A 27255-nucleotide genomic window follows, 5' to 3' on the forward strand; every position below is an offset into this window, starting at 1 on the left:
TAACCTAAGACAAAACATCTAAAAATACCAGTTATATTTGCGCTAGGGAGTGGCAGGAACACAAATTTAATAACGTAATTTGTTTTGTTGAAAATCGAGAGATTTCTATTCTCTACAAATACAAACATACCAAGTTTTAGTGACTGCCTTTTTATTTTTATGCAAAAGTGAGAAAAATTGTGGCATTTAAAATGCATGTAATTATTGAAAACAGAGGTAAATAATATCCTTTTGGCAAGAGACTTGAAATAATAGCAAAGACAAGCACCAATTCCGTGAATAAAATATAAAACCCACGTCATGTTTTTCAGTGAACATAAACACATAAAAAGAATTTTCTAACTTTCTAAATGAAATTTTGAATGAAGCATCACGCTCTTTTTTTATTTAACAGGCAGACATTCAAAATGTCCAATTAAGTCAGACATCTTGTTTCCATTATTAAAGCACTTAACTCACGGAATAATGTGTTTTGGAACATTGGACATGCTTTATTTTCAGAACTTTTCACAATTTATTTAAACATCTCACATATACAAAATAGGTACAATAAACTTTGTGGTTTGTTTTGAGAGAGGCCTCTGCAACCCTTTAAAATGGACCAACTGTGCTGTCAGTATGAACACTGGGGTGTGGGGGGCGTAAAATAATGCAATGCCTGAACAAAAATAAAAATAAAATAAAAAAAAAACTCTGAGAAAACAAAAAACTAAACATAAAGTAAAAACCAGACAAACATCAGGTTTAGGAATATTCCACCTGCTTAAAAATGGGGTTATCAGGGGGACCTGTGCAATATTCCTTAGAGACAATACAAAGTAATACAGTAAAAGTGGTTTCCTGCACAACTGCATGTTTAGCACCATATAATATCACTGCTTCAAGTATTGGAGCACCAACAGGGCAGAACTCGAAGCCTTAGTACCAACTAGTGACATCTAGGATGTTAATTACTATTTTCTTTTACACATGAGGTAGTTTAAACCTTACGGAAATTGTGGTTTTAAACTTCCTCTTTGGAAGATATACAAAGACCACAAAGTGATGTCTTTCATTGTTTTTATTACACTTCTTTTATTTTTACAAAATGATGACATGTCCCAAACATGGTGTTTTCCCGCGTCTCTTTGGGCTGCTGTATTAATTTGCATTGCTCATTGCTCCGTTCAGTCCATTTGTCCTCTCCGATAGAGCCCAGGTTAAGCAAGTGGATTTGCAGAAAAAAATCAGCATTCAGTATAAAAAACATAGAAAGAAGGGCAGAGATTTTTCTTTTTTTTCTTTCTTTCTCTTGTTTAATTTATCATGAGTCTATTTATTTGAAACAGACTGGGCCAATGTCCAAACCAAACTCTTGATCTGCGCCACCAATGTCCAAAGGTGCAATGTCGAGGATGGGAAGACGAGATGGTTTATTCGTTCTGTATTCAATGACTGTCTTGCTCCACTGACCAGTGTGTCTCTGCAGGGATGCAACAAAAAGACAAAATATATTAGTCAAAGTCCCTTTGTCAGCATATCATATCATAATCATGCTGTAATGGTAAAGTGTTTAAACTACCTTGATTAACTTAAAGCTTACGTGATTGTGACTCTATATAAATAAACACTGTCCTCTAACACTATGGACCATTTTCACACAGGTAACCTATAGTGGGGTAAACTTCTGTAGTGTTGAATGGGAGACTAAAGCAAATATAATTTTTGATGTTCCCATTTGCTCCAACAACAAAAGATAAAATCAACTATTATGTTTATATGACATTCCATAAGAGGTCAAAGCAGAGAGAGATAGATTACGGCAGTCAGAAGAGAGAAATTGCCAAACTTTCTATCACTCCCTTTTTTTAGCACAAAGAACAATGTTTTTAGCACAAAGAATAATGTTATACATTTACATTAAATAATTAAAAAAGAAACAGTTTGATTTACGCTGCTATTAAGGTGGAAACATGTCATGATAGTCTGTGAAAAGAGTCCATTATATCCATTTACAGTCCATCTGCCTTATATATCTATTTAATCCAAGCATAAAATCAGAACTTACACTGCAGCCATCCTCTAGGACGCTGAAAGTGAAACGGCTGTTGCCCTCTGCCCTAAGTTCCACATCGTTCGAGCCCTGCAGCAACACAGCCTTCTTCAGGTTGCCATTCTCAGAATCCATGTAGGCAATGCTGTTCTTGCAGTGATAGGTGATGTTCTGGACTGCCTGGTTGGCCAGCAGACGCATGAAGGCTAGTTGAGTAGCCATGGACTGTGGGCTCAGGGTCTCATCATTGTAGCTAAACTGAAAAGGGAATACCAGAAAGCAACCTTAAGACTTCTTAGTTGAAAAAATAAATGTTAAACTAAATCTTTAAAACTATGTTCAGTCATTTATCTTACTGTTAGGAAAGTAGCTATTTACCTCAGTACCACCATTGATGGTCTCGCCAAACCAAACGTGTTTCTTCTCTTGGGAGTTTCTGTACCAGTTCTTGCGTGGGATGCTCTCTGGGTGGGGGTAGATGCAGGTCTGGCCAGTGGTGAAGTCACAGAAGGCCTTGATGGCATCCATGGTGCAGCCCTGGTTGGGGTCAATCCAGTAGAAACCTAAAGAGAATTTAAACAACACAGATAAGCCTTCCATTTTATAATAGGAAAAATCGCAACAGTGTCAGCCCACTTTTCAGGTGCCGTGGTTCCGGAAGTATTTTTCCCATAAAAAAATATTTTCATAGATTTGAGCCAAACATTAGAAACTTTCATTTAAAATATTTTTTTACGTTTTTGAAAAACATACAAGAATACAAAGGTTTTTAAAGAAATATTCCGGGTTCAATACAAGTTAAGCTCAATAGACAGCATTTGTGGCATAATATTGATTACCAAATATATACATATATGTATGTATGTATATATTTTGACTTGCCGCTCCTTTTCTTTAAAAAGAGCAAAAATCTTGGTTCATGTGAGGCACTTAAAATAGAAGTGAATGGGGCCAATCTTTAAATGTTAAAATAGTCACTGTTTCAAAAGTAAAGCCACAAGACAAAAAAAATGTGTGTTAACATGATTTTAGTGTGAAAAAACAGCTTACTAAACATTTGTGTATATTATAGCCAATTTTACAAATTTGTTGCCATGACGATGTAGTCAACATTCCCTAAAATGCTGAAATAACTGTAAAATTGATGATTTAAACAACTTGAACGTTTAAATAATACATGAGTTTTAACAGAAGAATGAATGTGAGTTCTTTAATAAAATTATAAGCTTCACATTTCTGCCTTTAAATTCTCCAAAAATTGGCCCCATTCACTTCAATTGATAATGCCTCACTGTTTTGCTTTTTTTTAAAGAAAAGGAGGGACGACTCAAAATAATGGTTTGTGGTAATCAACCACAAATGCTGTCGATTGAGCTTAATTTGTATTGAACCCGGATTATTCCTTTAATATTTGGAGAGGCTATGAGGGAATGGACTACAATCCCATGAAGCATTGTGAATGACATAATAGGAAATATATAACTATTGATTTAAAGTTGTGGACTATAAGTATGGAATTAATAAATTTAAAGTATGCTGCAAAATATTTTGACACATAAATTGTAGTTTGAGAGTGTAGGGAGAACGATCATGAGTAGTTGCTGTTGGATTTTTTTTTTTTTTTAGATTGTCTGATTGGCTGATAATTTCCCTTTAGGATCATGGGTAGTGTATTTCTTAACAAGGAATTCCGCTATTTAACACTATTTAAAAATATATAGCAGACTGATGGCATATACCATTGATTGACAACCTCAGAGCTCATAGTAAGTCTGTCTTTAAAGGTTTAGAAGTTACCGCCAATAATCAATTGAAATCATCAACCCTATGAATAGAATTAAAGACCAGAGCTTTGGTAACTTACCGCTGCTCCAGTCTGGGTGGGTGAGTCTGATGTCACGGCAAGTACGGGCAGGGTTCTTCTTGGAGCCCTCAGGGGACAGCAGGTTCTCAATCTGAGTGTTCAAGGATTTGATGGTGGCATCCACCTCATAGTCCTTTGCCCTGAGAGAGGCCTGGTCAGCTCTGTAATCATCATAGCCACCAGATGTATCATATCCACCGCCAGCTGGGCCAGGGGGTCCGGGAAGACCAGGAGATCCAGGAGGACCCTGCAGTCAACATATCACAGATTGAATACATGGTTAAGCATAAAGAAAAATGTTTGTGTCTTGTCTAAAGTCATATCTTCATTTCCCCCAAAAATGAAATTTCTGTCATTATCATGTTGTTCCAAACTCTATAGTGCACAAAAGGAGATGTTAGGCAGAATGTTAGCCTCAGTCACCATTTACTTTCATTGCACCTTTTTTCCATTCTGTATGATGCAAGTGAATGGTAATTGAGTCTAACATTCTGCCTGACGTCTCCTTTTGGGTTCTACAGAAGAATGAATGTCATACAGGCTTGCAACAACATGAGGGTGAGTAAATGAAGATGATGATATTTCCATTTTGGAGTATTTTTTTGTTACATGACATCTTTGGAAATACCAAATTAAAAATATTACTTTCAAAAGACAAAATCTGGTAATACAGCAATACATTTACTTACAACAGCTCCAACATGCCCTTGAGCACCACGGTGTCCAGGGGGTCCAATGGCACCAGGCATGCCATTTACACCATCTTTACCAGGGGGGCCATTAGGACCAGATGGACCCTAAAGACACATTGCAAAGAGTAATTACCCACACCTCCCAAATTTCACAAAGGATGAAAATCCTATGAATTTGTACATAAAAAGAGAGTTACTTACTCTTGGACCAGAAGGGCCAGCAATACCAGCAGGGCCGGAGTCACCAGATGGACCCTGTAGGACACATTTGTTCATGCTTTTTGTTCAAAGTCTGATATACTCAAAGTAGCTCAGAGTGACAAAAAATGGTCACTTACGCTGGTTCCGGGCATTCCCTGGAGACCAGGATGTCCACGGAGTCCCTTCATGCCTCTTTCTCCTTTTTCTCCAGCAACACCCTTCTCACCACGAGACCCAGCAGACCCCTGTTCAAAAATGTAAGAGAGACATAGGAGAGAATTAAAAGGAGGAAATGCCTTTGATAAAAGATGACATCTGACACTGTAACACACTTACAGCTGCACCTCTAGTTCCAGCAGGTCCAACTGGGCCAGAAGCACCAGGATTTCCCTGAAGGGGGTGTAAATTAGAGATTGGATGGATTACCGGTATGGTAGTGACTTTGATCTCTGCAATGTAAATGACTGAAGCTGGTGAGAAAAAGTTAAGAGAACATAAACGACACATACAGCTTCACCACGGTTTCCAGGTCTGCCAACAGCGCCTGATGGTCCGTTGGGTCCAGGGGCACCAACAGATCCAGCGGGTCCAGTGGAACCAGGCTCACCACGGTCACCCTAGCAGTGGAAATAGTCCAGTTAAATGTCTAATTTTCATTTCTATGTCACTCAGAATATGTAAAAAATAACTTGGAGATTTATCATAAGACTAAAGTCTTAGTTAAAGCTTGTTTTCAACAAATATAAAGAAATGCATAGTTCATAGCATCATATCAGAGTTGAGCTGTATACCTTAAGACCAGCAACACCAGGGCGGCCAGGAGGTCCATCATTACCGGTGCTTCCCTACAAAACAGTAAGGAAGCATGTTTAAATATTTTATGCTTTTTTGTGTTATGATGAAGACACCTGTCAATCAGAAATATTTTTTTTAAGCATAATGACACGAAGCCTCTTCTGGTACTGCCTTGCATTTTTGCTGACTGTGCTATGGTAATAAGAGCATTGAAAACAAAAGGAATAGTAAAGGAATCTGAATGAATTGTGAGAATCATTTAGAAGTGTTCCTTACCTCACGTCCAGCCTCACCCTGAGGACCAGTCATGCCGGGCATACCAATGTTACCAGAGGGACCACGGGCACCAGGGGCACCAGAAGGACCAACTCTTCCAGGCTCACCCTAAAAAAACATTAAATATCATAATATTTACTCCATAAGACGTTTGTTTAATCCACAATCAGGAGAAGGTTGATCAGATAACTAAGAGTGCACTTACAACAGAACCAGGTCCACCAGGAAGTCCACGGTCACCTCTGGAGCCAGGAAGACCACTGAATCCGTGAGATCCCAGCTGACCCTGAGGCCCAGCAGATCCAGCCATTCCCTATTTGTTAAACAGAATAAAAGGTTAGCATGAGATACAATCCCTATTTGATAATATTTTTAAGACTGTGATTCAGTCAGTACTTACAGGTGCACCAGCCTCTCCAGAAGGTCCCTTCTCTCCAGAAGGACCAGGGGGTCCAATCAGTCCATTCTCTCCTGGGGGACCAGCAGGACCAACATCACCACGAGAACCACGAGGGCCATCCTTTCCAGCATTACCGGAGGGACCAGGAGGTCCAACAATACCCTATGGATTGAAGGAAAACTAGATCATGCTCAAGTCCATAAAGATAGTAGAAAGTGGAAAAGCAGAAGTTCCAAAACTAGGTCATTTAAAGGTATCTAATGATACTCACAGCAGGACCAGGAGGTCCAACTCTGCCAGCAGCACCAGGGAAGCCAGTCAGTCCCTAAGATAGAGACAAAAATGAATTGGTTACATGTAGAAGTATCCCCAAATGAAAAAAGCAGCCAATAATGCCATAAAATAATGCAGGAAGCATACTTACATGAGGACCGTTGTCACCACGGGCACCAGGTGGGCCGGGAGGACCAGAAGGACCCTAAAGATGAAGTGAAAATGAAGTTGAATAAATACTAATAAAACAAGATAAATCAATATTTACAAATATAGTAAAGTTTTAGTCTAGTTGCATTTGTTATTGCTACCATATTGCTCATGTTTTCTCAATTACACCGAAGAAAGTAAGTATAAGATATGCATGTTTCTTCAATCATTCTATATATTAGCAATATTAAAGGAATATTCCGGATTCAATACAAGTTAAGCTCAGTTGACAGCATTTGTGGCAACCCCAAATATTCCTTCAAAGAGGACAGTTCACTGAAAAATGAAAATTCAGTCATCATTAACTCACTTTATATTCTTTCAAACTTGTGGAAAATGTATTGAGGTGCTATGTTAGGCAGAATGCAAGCCTCAGTAACCTTCTACTTTCATTGCATCTTTTTTCCATACCATGAAATTGAAACGTGACTGAGACTTATATTCTGCCTGACATTTCCTTTTATATTACTCAGAAGAAAGAATGTCATATTGATTTAAAACGACATGAGGGTGAGTGAATAATGACATAATTTTTTGGAGATTTATCCCTTTAAAGTAGGTTTATGTCTCATAAACTTACAAGAGGTCCAGTATTGCCAGCGGGACCAGCAGGGCCGGCAGATCCAACATCACCCTTTCCACCACCAGGGCCTTTCTCGCCTCTTTGTCCAGTCTGGCCATCAGCACCCTAAAAGACACATTGTAAAAGACACATTGTATTCTAGTGTTCAAAGTTAAAAAGTGGAATGTTTGAAGTTCTAAGTAGTGTTTTAATTTAGCAAACAGAATTCAGGTGGACTTACAGGGGGTCCAGCAAAACCGGAAGGGCCAGCAGGGCCAGACTCACCACGCTCTCCCTACAAAAGAAGACAAGGAGCATGAATGCCTAATTCTGAAGTGCATCATATTCAATGTGCAGATCTTTTTATTTGTATTTTTTTTTTATCTCTAGTAAATAACTCAACAGTTTGCAATATGTTTGATAGAAAAATCATGGTAACAATGTGTGATATGACGCACTGATCATAAACGATCATAACACTCACAGGAACACCACGAGCGCCAGCAGGTCCAGGAGGACCAAAGGAGCCAGACTCACCCTGGAAGAGAACACAGAGGTCCAAAGTTTGTTAGGAATCCAAAGAAGGAAGAAAGATTTCTACACAAATCAGTTTTTTTTTATGACTTCAACATGACCCATATTAGATACTGGTCTAAACAGGTGACCCTCCTAAAACACATTAACCTGGCGCTTTGAATAAATGTAATAATATCTGATGTTTCATAATATAATATATATTTATAGTTTTACACCAAATGTAAATCAAGTGCAATTATGACAATGCTTAATTTAAATGCAGACGCATGAATTCTGAATGTTCACACTGAAATCACACCGCAAATAATCAGATAAGCATTGATTTATTTCCACATGAAATTCATCCAGTTTTTTCATCACACAATCATCCAAAAATCTGTTTCACATGCGAGCAATAAAAATAAATAAAACAGATTTGGGCCACATTCAACTGTGGTGTAAACATAACCTCTATTGTACTGCTTGATTCCTGATCATCATCCATTAAGAGTCATACACTGTTGATCACTGTTGTTAGCTATTGTTGGGGATATTTAAATAAAATACTGTGGGAAAAAATACTGAAAATGAATTTTATCATGTAATGTCTATAATTTAATTTTGGCTCATTTTGATTTGTTTTGTAACCAGTATTTTTTTAATTACTTCAATATGTTTTCAACTTTGCAGTAGAGGGCAGCAGTGAGGCAGTACAAAGTTCTCTAAATCTGGTCATATTGTGACAATTGCCAACAGTTTTCTTCTTGAAGCAATAGGTCAAGAGGTCAAGTATCTCCATTAATAAGTAAAGTTTTATTAATGGATATGCCACTGATTAAAACTCAATTTGATCTTCCTTTCAGTCATCTGAACTACTCATTATGTTTGTGATATCTTGCTTTTTGACACATCATAGTAATGATGTACAATATGACATGCAAGATCCATAATAATAATAATAATAAAAAAGCCTTTGCACTGGTGGAAATGTTCAATTCCACTGTATAATGGTAAAAGCAACAATTCTCAGCAGTGATCTGACACAACATTTGAAAAAATGCTCTTTACCTTGTCACCATTAGCACCAGCGGGTCCAGGGGGTCCACTGGGTCCAGGAGCACCCTGAAAATGGAAGAACAAGCACCATAGGTCATGACTACGCAATATATGTGATTTTCTTTGGGTATGTAATGAGATATTTGATAAAGGCACATGCAGGAACTTACACGGGCACCATCTCTTCCAACATTGCCCTCCAGTCCTCTGTATCCAGCCTCACCCTGTGCATTAAAGAAACACACTTTTAGTTGGATAGGTGTTGTACATCTTTTGATTACTGTGGATTTAAAGCATTAGAGTACAGAAATGGACAGATGTGATATGCATAAAATATCATGCATATACTATGAAACTCTATAAACTAGGGTGAATACAGGTAAAGTGAGAAACATTTTCATCCCATACTAGTTTAGGATTCACTTAATATGGAAAGTACACATAATAAAAAAATCTAATAAAAATGTTTTTGTCATAATTTTCTCACCATCATTTTGTTCCAAACCTGTATGGCTTTCTTTATTTTTTGAAACACAAAAGGAAATATTAGGCAAAATGTTAGGGACTGCCAGCCTCAGTCCCCATTCACTTTTATTGTATGGAAAATAGATGAAAGTGAATGGTGACTGAGGCTTACAGGGTTGGAATAACATGAGGGTGATTAAATTATGAAAAACATTTCTTTCTTTCTTTTTGTCTTCCATTTGCCAATTTTTCCCACTTTCCATGGATTTACCCTACATACAGTACACTATACATTCATCATACTGGTGACCATGAGCAATGAATCCATGATGAACTGACTCCAAAACTTACCTTCTCACCCTTAGTTCCAGGGGTGCCAGCAGCACCACGCTCACCAGGCATACCAGCAGCTCCCTGGTGTCCAGGGGCACCAGCAGCTCCAACGGCACCAGGCTCTCCCTGATAAGAATATCAATGGATTTTGTCAGTCATACTCAGAAATGTAATTTGTCTTGATGACACGTGTAATTATGTGTATGCTTACTTTGTTTCCATCAGGGCCAGGAGTACCAGCAGGACCACGTGCACCAATGGGTCCCTGAGCACCAGCAGCACCAGCGGGTCCAGGGTTACCACGATCTCCCTACACAGCGACAGCAGGGATGGTCAGAGAAGTTAATTATTTCTCCTGAACATATTCATCATGTGTTACACATTTAAGAATAACATGTTTAGCAGAATAAGGTAAGCTACCTTCCCACCAGCAGGTCCTGATGCACCTTGATCTCCAGGGATACCCTGTTGAGAGATGGTGAGTTTTTTAATTTGCATGATATTTAATGTGAAACATTATACTTCTGAACAAATAACTGCATAAGTGATGGTAGATTAGTCATGAATAAAATGCAAATAAATATAAAAAAATGTACACTTAAAAACCCCAAATAGTATTCTCTGTCATGCAGGAGAATTTTATATTTAGTGCAAGGTGTTCGTTGTGATAAAAACTCACTCTTTCTCCAGGCTTGCCAGCCTCACCAACAGCGCCAGCGGGACCAGGAAGACCCTGTAAGGTTGAATGGGAGACATAAGTAATCACAGTTTCATGCCAGCACTCTATTTTATTTCTATTGACTATTGCAGTTATTATGTGGCAGTTTCTATGAGTTGGATACAAATAGGGTCTGAAACTCTTCAAAAACCTTTCACAAATGACGTTAAACACATGAAGTCAAACTAAATATATACGATTTTTCTTTAACGAGATAAAAGCATTTGCAAATTTTCACATTAGATTCGGACATTTAATTAATCTTCATGGGAGTCCTGATACTGGTTGGTATAGGGCAGAACCTTTGCGATGTGTGCAGGTACATAACACTGAAGCACGTCACAAAGTGATTTTGTGTCATTAATCAAATGATGGAGAAAGCAACTTTTTTTGTACAAAACAAACTCAAATGGGACCTGTGAAAAACCTGATCCCCTGAACTGAAAAATCAGCGCTCCTGTCTTACCGAACAATTTGGATGAAGTATAATATACGGGCAAAGTGCCAGCGCACAGAGCAAAACAGTGTTGCAGCGCTGTGGAGTTAAAAATGCTGCAAATCATGTGAATGCAGCTTCACGATTGCAGTAGCAAAGTTAATAGCCCAGATTAGACTTTAGGAAATATTTAATGTTACTTCAATTAGTGCTATTTTACTGCATTTTGAGCTTTAGACTGTGGAATACTTTGTTTGGAAAATGTTAAAATGCCACATGTAATTGTCTTTGGTTTTTCCTAAGGCTCATAGGTTTTAAGTTCATATTTTCAGTGTAGTTTAAGTTTGGAGCTATTTACAGGGCTACGTCTTAAGATAAGGCTTGTGTTTAAAACCATCAGCAAGCATGACAAGACACTGACCTGGAAACCAGGAGCACCAGAGGGTCCCTGCTCTCCTTTCTCACCTGGGGCACCCTAAACGAGAATAAAATGATCAGTTACCACTGAGAAACAGTGAAATATTATTTCAATTTCAATTTCAATTGCTAATCACAATTTGAGGTGGCCTACTTACAGCAAGTCCAACAGGGCCAGCAGGGCCGTTGTTACCATCAGGACCAGGGACACCCTAAATAGGAAGAACAATGGAATAAGAGCAGCTCGATAACATCAATAACACTCTTTGAGACTGGATACTGATGAATTTCAAGTAAAACTGACTGTCTCTGAAATACTTACTCTCAGTCCAGTTGGGCCAGCAGGCCCCTTGTCACCAGGCTTGCCACCTTCACCCTACATTCAGACAAAAAGACAATAAGGATGTGCGTATTGTAGAGTGGTCACTCACTACCAATTAAGTAGGCTATAATGTGCATTGCTAGTTCATAGCTTCAGTTATTCACTGGTAAGGTCATTGCTAATTATCTGTTACAATAAGGTTGTATTGTTAACATAAGTTAACTACATTAGTTAGCATGAACTAACAATAAACAGTACTTTCACAGTCCTTATTATCCTTTGTAAATTGTCATTTCTACTAATGTATGTATACTAATAAATTTTTAAATAAATGTCAACTTTAGTTATTTAATGAATTATGAATTAATTATAATGTTATTAAACATAATATATACACAACTAATTATAATATTATAGGTAATTATGAGCTAACAATGAACAAGTGTATTTTTTCATAAATTAACATTAACCAAGATTAATAAATACTGTAAAAAATATTGTTAATTTGTAATTTCATTGCAATTGTTCCCAGTTATTTTGATGGGACATGATATTTGTTTAATCTCTTAGTAAAGATTAAAAGCAGCAGTATACTAGATACAGTCAATACTTACAGAAGGTCCCTTAGGGCCAGGGAATCCTATGTTACCAGGCTGGCCTCTGGGTCCAGTTGGGCCAGGGGGGCCAGTGCGGCCATCTTGACCAGTCTGACCCTAGAATGGGGGAAAAGAAGGGTTAGGTGCACTCACAAAGCACAATGTGAATGGTACAATTACAAAAATTTACAAAAAATGTACCATGGTATACCATAGTACCACAATAGTTAAGGGTTATTAAGGGTATTGTGAATACATAAATTTCACTGCATATTTTTGTTTTACTTGGTAACTCAGACTATGATGCAAAATTATGGTAAGTAAATACTAAGTAAATGAGTATATACTTACAACAGGCCCCTCTTTTCCAGGGGGTCCAGCACTGCCAGGGCTACCAGGAAGACCCTGTAGAGGTAAGATCATGGTCATGCACTCATGTTTAAAAAAAGCTTGATCTTAAATGCTAACATGGTTGTAGGAGAGATGAAAAATTGTATATAATAAATATCTATATACAGTCTCATGTGTTTCTTGAATTGTATTTTCCAGTCATAATGGACTGGACAGAAATAAAGTAGTGTGAGGTTAGTTGTGTTTTAGAAGAGAGTTGTGATACTCACTCTGGCCCCAGTAAGACCAGCCTCACCAGCACGACCAGCATCTCCAGGAGGTCCACGAGCTCCAGAGGCACCGGTAGCACCACGGGGTCCAGGCATGCCCTGAAGGACAAGAGTCATAGATCAGTTTTGCCATAACATCTTCAATAAAGGATCAGGACAATGTAGAATTGCATGATTTATCAAAAACTGGCAGGAAAACTGTCAAACAGGTGTGAAGGAACGATCTGAAAATTGAGGGGAGGGAGACAATATAAGCCTTATCAGCCTTCCAGTTCATGGATATTAATATTCATGTGATAGGCTGATAAGGCAGTCCTAACTATTTGCTGAAATGAAGTAAAGCGGGTGCTAGCCATATTAGGAAACTGTTGGATGTTCATTCAATCGAATGTTGATAAAACCGTTTGATAGATTCATCTGCTTAGACTTAAAGGGATAGTTCACCCAAAAATGAAAACATTCTCATCATTTACTCACCCTCATGCTATCCTAGATGTGAACTACTTTCTTTCTTCTGCTGAACGCAAATGAAGATTTTTTTAAAGAATGTCCATACAATGAAAGTAAATGGTGGCCAAACTTTGAAGGTCCAAAAAGCACATAAATGCAGCATAAAAGTAATCCATACAACTCCAGTGGTTAAATCTTCATCTTCTGAAGCGATATGATTGATGTGGGTGAGAAATAGGTCAATATTAAAGTCATTTGTTACTATAAATTCTCCTCCCTGCCCAGTATGTGGCTATATGCGTGAAGAATGTGAATTGCCAAAAACAAAAGAAGAAGAATGAGAAAGTAAAGACTGATATTAAATAAGGACTTAAATATTGATCTGTTTCTCACCCACACCTATTATATTGCTTCTGAAGATATGGATTTAACAACTGGAGTTTATGTATTAATTTTATGCTGTCTTTATGTGCTTTTTTGACCATCAAAAAGCTGGTCACCATTTACTTGCATTGTGTGGAGCTACAGAGCTGAAATATTCTTCTAAACATCAGCAAATTGCATTAAGCAAAAGAAAGAAAGTCATACACCTTGGATGGCATGAGGGTGAGTAAATGATGAGAAAATTGTCATTTTCATTTTATCCCTTTAAAAGTGTTGTTTTATGGGGCCCGCTACAATTTTTGTCTTCCATTGTGACCAAGCTAAACAAAGGTATTATAATATAAAGAATATTAACCAAAAGCACGATGAACCATTTTTAAACGTTGAACAATAATGCTGTCTACACCCTTGCTGTTAAATTGTATACTCCTAATTACTATATTGCTTCGTATTTATTGTAAAATGTCTCCTAAATGTGCACTGCAAAAAGTGGTAATTGTTACCTTATGGAGCTATTTCTACCTGATCTAAACCTTTAAGTTAGTTTTATTGGTTAAACTTTGTGTATTCAGGTTGATTCAGTAACGTTACATTATATTTTAGATTTCAATCAAACCAGTATATTTAGATGTTTGTGTCTGTAACAGAAACCAGAGTGGAAATAAAATTATTTGACGATTAGCCATCTATGCTTTTGTGCAAAGTAATTCAGAATTACTGTCAATTTCCATGCACACCGCTTGATTAGCTGATCAGTACTAATATCTCTCAATCTTACCATTGGGCCTGATCTGCCAGCCATGCCAGGCAAACCACGAGTACCAGCGGCTCCCTATGAGAAACCCAAACATACATAAATTATAACAATAAATCATAAAAACATGAGCAATTACATATATAATCAGATCAAAGTAACAATCTTGTTCTAAAAGTGACATCAAGCTTATTAAATATGTATAATGTTTCTTACAGAAAGAGGTCTTACTGTATGTATATGTATATATTACATTTTCTGTACTGTTGCTCTATACTTGTTTTTCCTGTGATGTTTTAGCACTCATTCTAACCGAAACATTACTTGAAAACTATTTTCTCTTACTTGGCCATTTAAAGTGGTGATTTAAAGGGATCATTTATTTTATTTTTTTCATTATTAATTTTTCTCATCGTGGTCCCCTTATAAAGTTGTCTCTCTAACACTTATAATTAAAATGGAAGATTACATTTCTCATTTTACAGTATGACCCCTTTAAGTCACCTCCATCAAATTCCTTTATTCACTTGCATGCCCATAAATCTGGTTACATATAAAAAATGAAATCAAACTTACTCTTGATCCACGAACACCCAAGGGTCCAGTAGACCCTTGCTCACCAGTTGAGCCTCTCTTGCCTTCTTCACCAGAAGGACCAGTGAGACCCTGAGGACCAGCACTACCCTGTACAGGAAACAGACACAAAAGGAATTGAACAGTGGCACTTAATCATGGCATGGAATGCATGCTTTACAAAACATGGAGAGATGACTGACAGTGTGCATACTCACAGGCTCACCCTTGACACCGGCATCTCCCTTCACTCCAGCAGGGCCAGGGTCACCCTGACAATCGAAACAGTTCAAAGGTCATTTTAACATTAAACCTTGAACTGTACAGAGCAGAAATTCATTAATAAATATTCATGAAGAAAAGTGTATAAACAGTAAGGAAGCAAAAAAAATTTTAAAACCAAGGCTAAAACCAATATTTTATACCACCTTAAAAAAAAGTGAAGACTCTATTCAAAATAAGCTTTTTTTAATACTCACTATTATGATGTGCAGAAAACAGAATACTAACAAATGATCAAAAGGTACAAAAAGTCCTCTGCATGTTCACATTATAGACAATTCCTCTTCTCGTGTTCTATATGAGTTGTTGAGCTAAAAGGCCTCTTACTACCTATACTAGTGCATGATGGGGTAGGTGAGTGCAGAAAAACAGTCTTTATTAATGCATACATTTCCAAGATTGCATTTTTGCCTGGCAAAAGATTGGGATTTTTTGGCCAAGGTGTTAATTTTATGGTCAAATATCAGGGCATTTCAGGGCATCACTAAAAGACAATGTGAAGATAGTGGTTGGTCCATGTCAAGTCTGTTCAAGAATATTCAGATGGTACTCACAGCAAGACCTCTTGGGCCAGAGGCTCCAGAGGGTCCCTGAGGGCCAGGTCCTCCTCTTGGGCCAGGGAATCCAGGGGCACCAGCAGTTCCTGGTAGGCCCTGTGAAAGACATCAAAATGTATATAAAAAATTATATAAAAAATCCAACACTTTCACACCAGTGTTATTTTAGTTAACGAAAACAGAAACTAAAACTAAATAAAAACATTTTCATTAACAAAATAAAAATAAAAACTGAAATTATTGGAAAAAAACTTAAACTAAACTAAAATACTTTTTCATAATGCCAAAACTAAATAAAATACAAATATAAATAGTCTCAAATTAATTTTTGTTTTAGATATACTAGGCTGAATATGGGCAAAGTGGGACACTTTTGGAAATTTTCCATTTCTTGACAGTTTTAAAATAACACAAGTCTTGTGTTACCTCTATCTAGTTGTATCATGTTTTATTTGGATTGTAAATGTTGCAAATGTTACAATACAGGATGAATATCGGTAAATTGAGAAAGGACATTTAAATTGGATCCCCATTGCATCCATATGAATTTCCCCAAATCATTAAAAATCATTACTAAATTAATATTTGGGAAGTAAACAATTAAAGAGATAGTTCACCCAAAAATTAAAATTCTCTCATTATTTACTCACCCTCATGCCATTCCAAATGTGTATGACTTTCTTTCTTCTGCTTAACACAAACAAAGATATTAGAAGAATAATTCAGCTCTGTAGGCCCATGCAATGTGAGTCAACAGGGTCCAAAACTTTAAAGCTCCAAAAAGCAAACAATTCAGCATAAAGTAGTCCATATGTGGTTTAATTAACGTCTTCTGAAGTAATCTAATTAGTTTTGGGTGAGAACAGTCCAAAATGTAATTCCATTTTCACTGTAAATCTTGGAAAATGCGGTCTACAGGAACGATCATGACTATAAGCTCGATTACACTTCCTAGTAGAGTTGGCAGAGTGCTAGATGACACTAGAAGGTGTAATTGAGCTTGAAATCATGATCACCAAGGAGGCTGCTGATGTTAAGATTTACAGTAAAAAAGGACTTATATATTGATCTGTTTCTCACCCACACCTATCATATCACTTCTGAAGACATGAATTAAATCACTGGAGTCTTATGCATTACTTTGATGCTGCCTTTATGTGCTTTTTGAGCTTCAAATTTCTGGCAAATTTACATTGTAGGGACCTACAGAGCTAAAATATTCTTCTAAAACACTTGTTTGTGTTCTGCAGTAGAAAGAAAGTCATACACATCTGGGATGACATGAGAGTGAGTAAATGATGATAGAATTTTCATTTTTGGGTGAACATTAGTAATGAAAAATTCAAAGAAATTAATATGGATGCAGTGGGGATCCAGGTTAAATGTCCTTTCTCAATTGACCCATATTCATCCTGTGAATAAACCTAACAGAATAACTGTGAAGACTAATGAATCCTAAAAGTAATTTGGAATGAAAAATTTAATAAAAAAAAGAAATAAAAACTAAATAAAAAATCCAAAAACTATAATAACACTAGAGTTTGATTAATGAAGGAAGTGTTGTTTCAAGATGATTCAGTTTAAATAGTAATATAAATGCAACATGATCTATTCTATGATCAATTTAGTCACTTTAGTTAGTTGTAAACATAATTATATAAATAATAAATAGATTAAAATACAATTTTGTTGTCCTGTTCACATACTTTCTTAGTTTGTTCACAAAATTCTATCTAAAGTATATGTATCCCAAGTACATACCTGTTTTAATCAAGGCATCCTTCCATTTAAAAAAAAAATTATGTTAAGCATTTAAACAAATGCTTAACATATGCAATGGCATCAACTTCTCGATATAAAACTGTATTCTTTTTATCTCTTATCTCTTTTTATTTAACTGATTAGAGAATAAATCCCTTTAAATGAAATGTAATTTTACTCACAGCTGCTCCCTTAGCACCACTGAGACCATTAGCACCAGGGTTACCCTGTAAACATATAAATAGAGACATGTTACTAGGCTGTTTACTCAAAATCCAAAATCAGATCTGATGATCTTAAAATGATTTAAAATGCACTTACAGGGGGTCCAACTGGGCCGACAGCACCGTTCGTGCCTGGCTCTCCTCTTTGTCCCTGAGGTCCAGATGGGCCATTGGGACCAGCACCTCCAATCTCTCCCTGTCAAATATAATAGACATGATCAATTACAGATGGCAACATGTCCTAAGCATCCTTAACCCTGTTTTAACATCTCCAAAAACATGCTTAACATTGAAGTATCAGGTTGACATTAGTGTACATACGATTTTCCCTAATGTTATCAGAACTGATTATAAACAAAATATTCTATTTGGGGTCTCAGAGTCCCCAGATATAAAGCATGACTAAATGCAATACATTTTTACATACTATGATTTTCTGATTGGTGTATACAATGTCGCAGTTTACTCATCACAATTGTCTATTTGGATTAGTTTTGTTGTATTGTTCTAAAATTTGTTTTTGCAAGAGTCAGATTGACCCCACCGAAGAAACATTACTATATTGAAAATTAAAACTAGTAATCCATTATAAATTACTAATTATTTCTCTAAATTTTTAATCAAATTACTTTACCAATAAATTAATTTAAAAAATAATCATAGTACTAATTATTTTACTTTTAAGTTACTTTTAATTTGTTTTAAATTAACACTTTTCTGCTCAACAAATTAAATAAGTAATTATTTAAAGTACGATTACTTTAGTAATTAAATCAATTAAAAGTCAGTAACTGTAATCTGATCACAAGAATTTTAAATGTAATGCATTACACTACCTTTTGACAAAAAAGTAATAATATTATAGTAACTAATTACTTTGTAATTGGATTACACCCAACACCAAATTTATGATATAACAGAGTGTAAAAGCTTCAATAATTTCTGTCTACTGGGTTTTTAGTCAGAGGAACATATTACAAGAATATTTTAGGGGACATAATAGGTTAATTTTGACACATGCATCATTGTGCTCTCTTTGAACCCAAACACAAAGACAGTGAAGTCAATTCTCAACAGAACATGAACAGGGTTAAGATGCATGTAGATACATGTGAAGCAAAAGATCACAAAAGATCACATGAATTAAGTTTCCCTCTAGCAGTATTTGCTTCCTCTAGAAGCATGTCTATTAGCTTCTTCTAGTGCCAGGCAAACTTACAGTGGAAAGTAGAAATGGAAGTTTTGATTTAGTCAGCTTTCACTCATACCTTAGGTCCGGGGGAACCAGGGAAGCCGGGAGGTCCAGCTGCTCCCAAAGGACCCTGAGAGATACAGAAAACACATTACATCTGCAAGGTTACTTTGGGACTACGCCTTAAGGCACATTTTAAGAGACAGAAGGGTCAAAGGGCAGATTGTCCACTCACAGCAGGGCCAGCAGGACCAGTGTTGCCATCAGCACCACGAGCACCAGCTGGGCCAGAGGGACCAACACGACCTCTCTCACCAGGAAGACCACGACCACCCTGTGCAACAAGGAGACAATGCCTATGAAAATCATGAAGAGTGAACTAGCAAGTAGAAACTTGGATTACTGCACATGGCATGTCAAGGCCTGTAAACTGTTATAGGCATTTGTGCTGATGTAAAAAACGGCTATTTAAATACAAATGTTAAATAATAAAGTTTGTCTTACTGCCTGTCCGGGGCTTCCATTTGATCCAGGAGAACCATTCTCACCCTGTTGTAAAGAGACAAATGAAAACATTCAAATTAAGACATCATTTTTTGAGGTTATATATTACATATAAGGAAAATTATCAAATCTCAAAAGCTCCTTTAGAATGATTTGTATTGTGAAAATTGCTTTTCATATTACATATCATTAAATTTAATTTAAAATGTAATGAACACATCATGATGAACATTCACATTTGAATAAATGTAGTAAAAGTTACAAGTAACGGTTGATCCTGGTGTTGCATTTAGCTTCCACTAAACTAAATATTTTGTATGTGTTTTGAAAGCCTTGGGTGTGTTTCTTCACAATATGAAATGCAGTAACAGGTATTCCTTCAAATTTTGGATTATATGTGATTATTACCTTAGGACCAGCTGTACCAGGCTCTCCTTTGCGTCCATCAAGACCATTGTAACCCTAAGACACAAGAAATGAAGATAATGGTTACTTAGAAGATTATGGATTACTTGAAGATATCTCTGTATGAGCAACTGAAGCCACATCTGTAGTCTCATTTCAGTATTTCTTCTTTCTGTCAGATGTTAAAGCACAAAAGCCTTTGGCAAGGGTGAATTATTGTCCTGTGAGGCCCTGGGGCATCATTGAAGGCACCCTCTTGTTACAATTGCAATATTTTATCTCCAAATGACAATAAATTACAATGCAAATATGAGAAATAAAGTCACAAATGTGAGATCTAAAGTCTCAAATACAATAAATATAGTTGGCATTACGAGAATGAATACTTTATGTGCATAATTTATTGCAAAAGAGTCAACAATGTACCGCAACTAGAAGGCTTTGTTAGTGCAAAGGAGGGCCAATGAACATATATCATGTTTTATTTCTTGCTTTAGTTTGAACTGAGCCAATCTATGTAAATTCTACATCTGTATCAGCTTGCAGCTCCTGGAAGTCAGAGGTCCCAGGGCATTGGCCCCATTAGCCCGGTTCATAACCTGGTTCTGATGGCCAGAGGCTACCAATGTCTTATTTTACACTCATCGTATTAACAATCTCATCAGTCTTCCAAACAAAATACTTACTCTGTGTCCCTTCATGCCAGGAAGTCCAGGAGTTCCGGGGAAACCACGGGCACCCTGTAGAAGAAAGAGAAAAGAGGAACCACCTAAATAAGTACATATCATACACTACCAGAACACAATGTAAACTGTAATCTGTGGATGCCTCCATGTAAAATATAATACTAAGGTGGACAAAATGTTGTTTGGTTTAAAAAAAGAAAGATAGAAAATATTTTTGATGTTGCCCTTACCTGACCTCCAGGGGCTCCTCTATCTCCAGGTTTTCCAGGTCTTCCATTGTTTCCCTTTAAGAGAATTATAAAAGGTTTCAAAACTTAATGTATACATTTGGGCAGAGGAAATTAAAGCAAGAAGCCTCAATAGACCATGGTAAAATCATTGTAAAGCTCAGTCTTGAGTGGCTTTTGCCTTTTACAAAATGACAGCAACATTCATATGATAAAATACACCAATGTTCAATAAGTAGTTACTGTACCATTATAAATATTAATAATGAGAACAAATTCTGACAAATAATATAGTTCATTAGCTGAACTGTAGGTTGTTTACGAGTACCATGCATGGGTTTTTAGTCATCGAATGCAGTGCATCCAATCAGAATTTAGAGTGTATGAAAGTACGGTCAAGTTAGAAGTTTAGTATTATTCCATGACATTATAGTACTCACATCTTCACCATTTTTGCCAGGAGGTCCAGGAGGGCCACGAGAACCAACGGGTCCCTGTCATGAGATTTCAGCGTTGATGTTTAAAGGTCATTTTCCAAACTCTGTCAATTTCTTGAGAGTGTGTGATACCAACTACTTACGGCCTGTCCAGGCTCTCCGGGCTCACCAGCATGTCCTTGGATTCCTTGAGGTCCCTACATTATGAGAAAAGTAAAAATGTCATTTTTATTTTTTAATAAAGCCAAAAATACCCACTGAAGTGAGTACATGCTTACCTGCTTGGTAAAATGCTTGCTTATTGGAACAATACATGTTGTGGACTACAATATTTTGTTGAAAAAGTATATATATATATCTGTAATCCAGAATGAAATACTCACAGGAGCACCAGGAGGTCCACTTGGGCCTCTAAGTCCCATCAAACCCTGCAAAAGTGAAAATGAGCAGTTCTTCATTTTAATCATCAACAATGATTTAGATGTTATAAACTAAGAAGAATTTAGCCCTATTCAAAATAAAAGGTCAAATATTTCAAATATTCTAAGCTGTGTAAACCTAATATTAAATATTTTCAATATTAATAGAGAAGCTTCACGTCATTGGAAATGGAACTGAATAGAAAAGAAGCTGATAAACATGAACTCACCATAGGTCCAGGTCCAGGGTCAGATCCTTTAGATCCATCAAACTGAGCAGCAAAGTTCTGCAAAGGCAATTGAGTAAACGGTTTATTTACAAATATTCAAAGAACTTAAACGATAACATATCCATAATTTTTTTAATGGCAATATGCTGATGGAGTATAGCCTATCACACTATAGTTCTTGTCCTTTATATGAAATTGTGCCCATGAAACATGTACCCTTATGCAAATAGATGTTTTTTGTCTTATTGCCTCAGAAACAAACCATATTCTGAAAATGTCTATTTGATAACTGATTATAAATGTAAGCAGTTTCTATCCTTGTAATAATGACAAACACCAATAGAAATAATCCTCACACCGTTAGAAGCCATTTTGAGACAAGTCGAAAAGGGAGCTAAAGTTCAGGTCAAAGGTTAAAGGTCAAAGGTGAAATATGGCTGGGCCATGGGGTAACGGAAGGATCACGGGCCTCAAAATATGACTAGAAGGTTTAATCACTCAACTGCTTTGTAACAAAACCAGTTTAGGTCTCTAGAATATGTGTAGTTTGAAATGGAAACTTACTCCACCAAGACCAGGGGGGCCAGGGGGGCCGGGTGGCCCAGGGTTTCCAGGTCTGCCGGGTTTTCCATCTGGTCCTTTAGGACCCTTAAGGAGAAAAAACAGATAACAAAGTTGAGCTTGTCATAAACAGTCGTAAGTCGAATTAAGCATGTGTTAAAAATGGGAGGTAAGCCTATTGTGTTTAGATGAACTAGTCACTATGCTAAATTTACGGAATTAAGGATATTCAGGATAGGTTTTCACATGCTGATTCTTAATCTATATTTCATTATACAGTAGGTTATGTTTAAGTTCATTTTTATTTCCTGCAATAATGTTCTTGAAGTTGCCCTTTGGCCTGAAATGCAGTAACAATCTCTCAGACATTTAAATACAACATTAAATATATATATATATATATATATATATATATATATATATATATATATATATATATATATATATACTGTGTATATAGATTATAATGTTAAATAATTTCAGTATCCAAAATCCACTTACCCTGTCACCTCTGGGTCCTTTTGGTCCCTTGAGGCCCTATTTATGTATAAGCAGAAAACAACAGACAAAGACCTATAATCTAAAGTGCAATAGTTGATTGTCTCAAAAAGTAATGAAGATATAAAAATTTAAAAAAAATCTGATGTCATATCTAAGACAGTTTGCAAACAAATCTGTCATTGGTGCAGGCTTATGATACATTTTCTAAAGGCCGGTTTGAAACTGATTAAAACATAAACTCAACATTAACATAATTTTGATATGCCACACTACAGCCATCACCATGAACATAAGAATAAATGCTTAGCTTCAGATAAAACTAATTAGAAAGGAAGATTTGTCTAGGTTTCTTATGTCATGTGATGTGTAACAGCGTATATCAAAACCTGCATATTAACATGCAATATGTAATGTTTATCATTAACCACATGCCCAAAAACGGTTGATAATAGTTGTGTAAACTTGACTAAGTGCTTTGAAGACACACATTCAACAGAGGTGCTTCAAGGAGTGTACAGGCCTAGTTCACATCACAAGAACAGGATAGTCAGCCTGTCCCACTGACCAAACCTTGAACTTTCTCGTTATACTCCTTCAAGGACCTACTGTTGTTAGAGTTCAATACTTTTTTTGATATTCTGGTGACAAATCTGACTCCATCCCAAATATTTGTTGCAAATGTTTTCCAATTTTACTGCATATAATCGCTGCTATGCATGTCCACGGCAGCTGGTGGAACTGCTGGGCATATCCACTAGTTTGAAGGAATTTCTGCGGCATGTTGATTTTGTTATTCTGAGTCCACCTCTTCAGAGGGACATCTAAAAAGGTCCATTGTGCCCGTACTGCCTGGTAGGCAGGATAGGGTGGTCTCTAGTTTCACTGACATTTGCTTTAGCCAATGGCACTTTCCTTCTCTCCGTCATAGGAGAGAAGGTGACAACCCAGAAATTCCAATATTCTAAAATGCTTTTATATATTCAGGATTGACCAAATGGTATGAGGGATCTTTACACCGAATATCATCAACCATTTGGAGACTTGGGAACAGATAAGGTAAATATCTCAATTAATACAATTGTTACAAATAACTTAATAACATGCAAGTGTACTGACCGCTGGATGATGAAAATGGGAGTGGAGGACAAAAACGGGAAAACAGCAAAACAGAGAGACAGAGAAAGAGAGAGAGAGAGAGAGAGAGATAGAAGGAGAGGGAGACACAGAAGGGATCGATTAGAGTTTTGCACTCAACATAATGGTGACATATAGTAACATTTTTAAAGAACAGGAAAGCAAAAACAAAACAAAAAACTACTGTTTATAATTGTACTATTATTCATGCAACTAATGTATCAATTGCAAAATGATTTATGATAACTATCAACTCAAATGTGAAATGTATGTCATTTATTAGAAGAAAATAAATAATCCAAAAGCTTTATGTGCAACAGCCAATGTGCTAAAACAAATAAATGATGCATGGTGCTGTTATATTGTATTGCTGCCAGAATGAGAAGCCCTGATTTTAGCAGGCCTTAATCAAAGCCTGTACATTTTAATCTGTGGAACTCCATTTGATGTAACATGCAAAACCAATAAAAAATGTATGATTGAGCTTTTGTAAGAATAGCTGAAGATATCAAATGTAGTGTAGTCGAAAATATTATCCCAAGTAATATATTTAATTAATATTAAAGTAATTGATAATCGATTACTAATTAATTTACATCTGCAAAAAATACAAATAATAAATAAATAATACTAATATATTTGCTTTAAAAAACATAATTTCTTATTTACCAACAAATGAACAAATATGCAGTTTAAGAATGCATTTTATTAAACTATATTGTTATACTGCAAACACTGTACTTGGCTGAATATAATTATATATATATATTATTTTTAAATAAATGAGTCTTTTTTATTTTAGTAAATGAGTCACAGTAGTATAAGTTATCAAGGATTGTTTGTGGGCTTAGGCCTTCCGGCTGGTATGACAACAACCATGACAATCATACTAGCCATATGATGTGTTGGCTATCCTGTAAGCAGCTACTACGTGTCCTGTCACTTATCATCCACCAGGTGGCGTATGTGATCGCTGGGTGATGACCTGATGACACATTACGCAATTTAAAATGTTTTAAATACAAATTAAATAAGGCATAAAATAATAAAGAAATATTTAACAAAATCTATAGTAAAAATATATTCGTAAAGTATTTTGTAGTCTTAGAGGAAAAAAAAAATATATATATATATCTTTTAAGATGTTTTAATTTACTGTGCATTTAGGAGTATTATTTAAAAAATACATAATGAAGACGGTTTTTTTAAATTATATTTTATGTACAATTATTTTTTTTAATCGGTATACGAATACTTTCCTAGGATGCTGTAAATGTTATTACAAACTTCAGCCAGCAGGGGGCAGATTTGATAAACTCCTGTAATTAAAAAAACATTCTGGCGGAGAATGGGACAAAGATGGGGTACAGCGCCCTAACTTAGACTTTAAGAATAGCCTACACATATTTTTACCAGCTGTGCTTAATTAATCTACATTTGAAATATTTTCATCTCAGCATCCTGCAACTTCTTGATAACTTTGCATTGTGCTTCCATTTCTCAAGCGCAACAGATGTAAACATCCACAGATCGCGAAGAATCCTTTTAAAAATCCGGTGGATTTTACTGTGGAAAGCCAAAGGAAACGCCTCAATTCTTCAGATGTAGCTCTATCTTTCCCTGGAGGTAAATTCCCAGCCAAGTTCAACCAAATCCAGTTGTAGCAGAGATTAAAAAAATAATTTAAAAAAGCCTTAAGGTCCTTGGTAAGAAAAAAAAAGCATATATCAAACTTACATTGACATGTTGCTAGGTATGAAGTCACTGCAAGCAGCAACAGAATCCGGGTATCCACAAAGCTGAGCATGTCTAAACCGACATGCAGACTCCTTGTGCTGCAGTGCCTTTTTTTAACTACTTCGAGCAGGCATACAGTAGTGGTAAAAACTCCAAACTTAGCAGGAACCTGCTGCCGTGATGCTAGAATAATAAAGACCAACCAGCCTTATTTATATGGCAGGAGGTTCCCTTGACTGCGTGTCCAGAGTGAGGCCCCAAACCAATGGGAGAGAGAGACTCTATATGACTCTCATCCTAGCACTGCCCTCATCCCTGCCTTCTCTCGGAGACTTTGGCAATGCTCTGACAATGATGACGAATGCAACGTTTTAATTAGATCCATTCTTTTGAGGACGTGGACATGGTCGAGATTTAAAAGAGAAAAGCTTTCCGTTTTTCTCAGGCTTTTCAACTGCTCTAAACTCATGTGGGATGGATGGACTGGTCTTGCAGGGGTTCCGAGTCTGTGCACATCCACTGGATAGTGTTTGCGCGTTTGAACATTTGACGCATCTTCACAATGTACCAGCGTCCGCTTTTGTCTTTTTTTGTCTTTTTTTTTTTTTTTTTTTAGTTTATAGTCTATATATATGTATAGTTCGGTGTGAACGGCCCTTTAAGACATTTAGCTTTTTTACAGAGGCACTCTGCTTTTTCAACAGGTCGTCAGCATACTCTCTATTGCCTTATAGTGGATGCAATCAGTTTTTCTTTTTTTCTTCTGCTTTTAAAGTAAAGTTTTATTCAACTAACCAGGGTATGCATTTTAACAGGCCAATCTGTTAGCCTCAGGGCTTTTTCCCTCAATTTTAAAACTTTTTCATTGATCTTTGCCATAGATAATTTAATAGACTCACTTTTTAGTGAATGGACAAAAGCTTAAATGTTGCTGTGAGAGACCTAATTTCAGATCCTTCCCTCCTCAGTGCAGCTCAGGCCACAGGACCACACATGTCTGCAGTCAGAATCAGCCACTTAACATGCTGCAGAATGTGCTTTAAAAGTGTACACCCTGATCACCTGCCGAAACACATTTTTACTGTGATCTTCAGTATTGGGCTTTTTTATTCAATATGAAATTCCTCACAAAACCAGCACAATAAACAGCAATACAATGTATCTGGTTTCAAGGATTGCACCATTAACAATGTTTATGATTTATTGACTCTACAGTTCCAGAGTTAAATAAGAGCATCATTTGCTTTGGCCACAGTCTCAACAACAAGATCTTGCCATACATTTTACAGTAATACTCAGTTGTCAGTTTACTGCAAGTGCTATTATAAGAAGTTGCAAGATAGCTCATATGCTTCTTGTGAACAGATGGAAACAGGCTTACACACATAAACTCACAATGCTTACCATAACGATTACTGGTCATGATGTGCAAGCATGCATGCTTTTGTTCACT

General features: G+C 36.5%; 1 protein-coding gene across 1 annotated transcript; it reads right to left on the minus strand.

Annotated features, from left to right (window-relative positions):
* Window positions 1-1045: 1045 nt before the first annotated feature.
* Window positions 1046-25998, minus strand: LOC127619580 (collagen alpha-2(I) chain-like). Its single transcript, XM_052092463.1, has 50 exons — window positions 25803-25998; window positions 24048-24049; window positions 22932-22967; window positions 22434-22517; window positions 21870-21926; window positions 21604-21648; window positions 21364-21417; window positions 21224-21277; window positions 20787-20840; window positions 20557-20610; window positions 19874-19927; window positions 19466-19510; window positions 19197-19295; window positions 19038-19091; window positions 17867-17965; window positions 17728-17772; window positions 15782-15880; window positions 15164-15217; window positions 14949-15056; window positions 14397-14450; window positions 12785-12883; window positions 12516-12569; window positions 12183-12281; window positions 11569-11622; window positions 11405-11458; window positions 11251-11304; window positions 10355-10408; window positions 10096-10140; window positions 9887-9985; window positions 9694-9801; window positions 9048-9101; window positions 8890-8943; window positions 7790-7843; window positions 7547-7600; window positions 7324-7431; window positions 6685-6738; window positions 6532-6585; window positions 6261-6422; window positions 6066-6173; window positions 5861-5968; window positions 5581-5634; window positions 5299-5406; window positions 5126-5179; window positions 4927-5034; window positions 4790-4843; window positions 4586-4693; window positions 3897-4143; window positions 2411-2595; window positions 2048-2290; window positions 1046-1462 (listed from the first exon to the last, which is right to left on the minus strand). The coding sequence occupies exons 1-50, from the start codon at window positions 25870-25872 to the stop codon at window positions 1316-1318; spliced, it is 4059 nt and encodes a 1352-aa protein (XP_051948423.1). The 5' UTR covers window positions 25873-25998; the 3' UTR covers window positions 1046-1315.
* Between the last annotated feature and the right edge of the window lie 1257 nt (window positions 25999-27255).

Source organism: Xyrauchen texanus, chromosome 26 (genome assembly GCF_025860055.1).
Source record: "Xyrauchen texanus isolate HMW12.3.18 chromosome 26, RBS_HiC_50CHRs, whole genome shotgun sequence".
NCBI classification, from domain to species: domain Eukaryota; kingdom Metazoa; phylum Chordata; class Actinopteri; order Cypriniformes; family Catostomidae; genus Xyrauchen; species Xyrauchen texanus.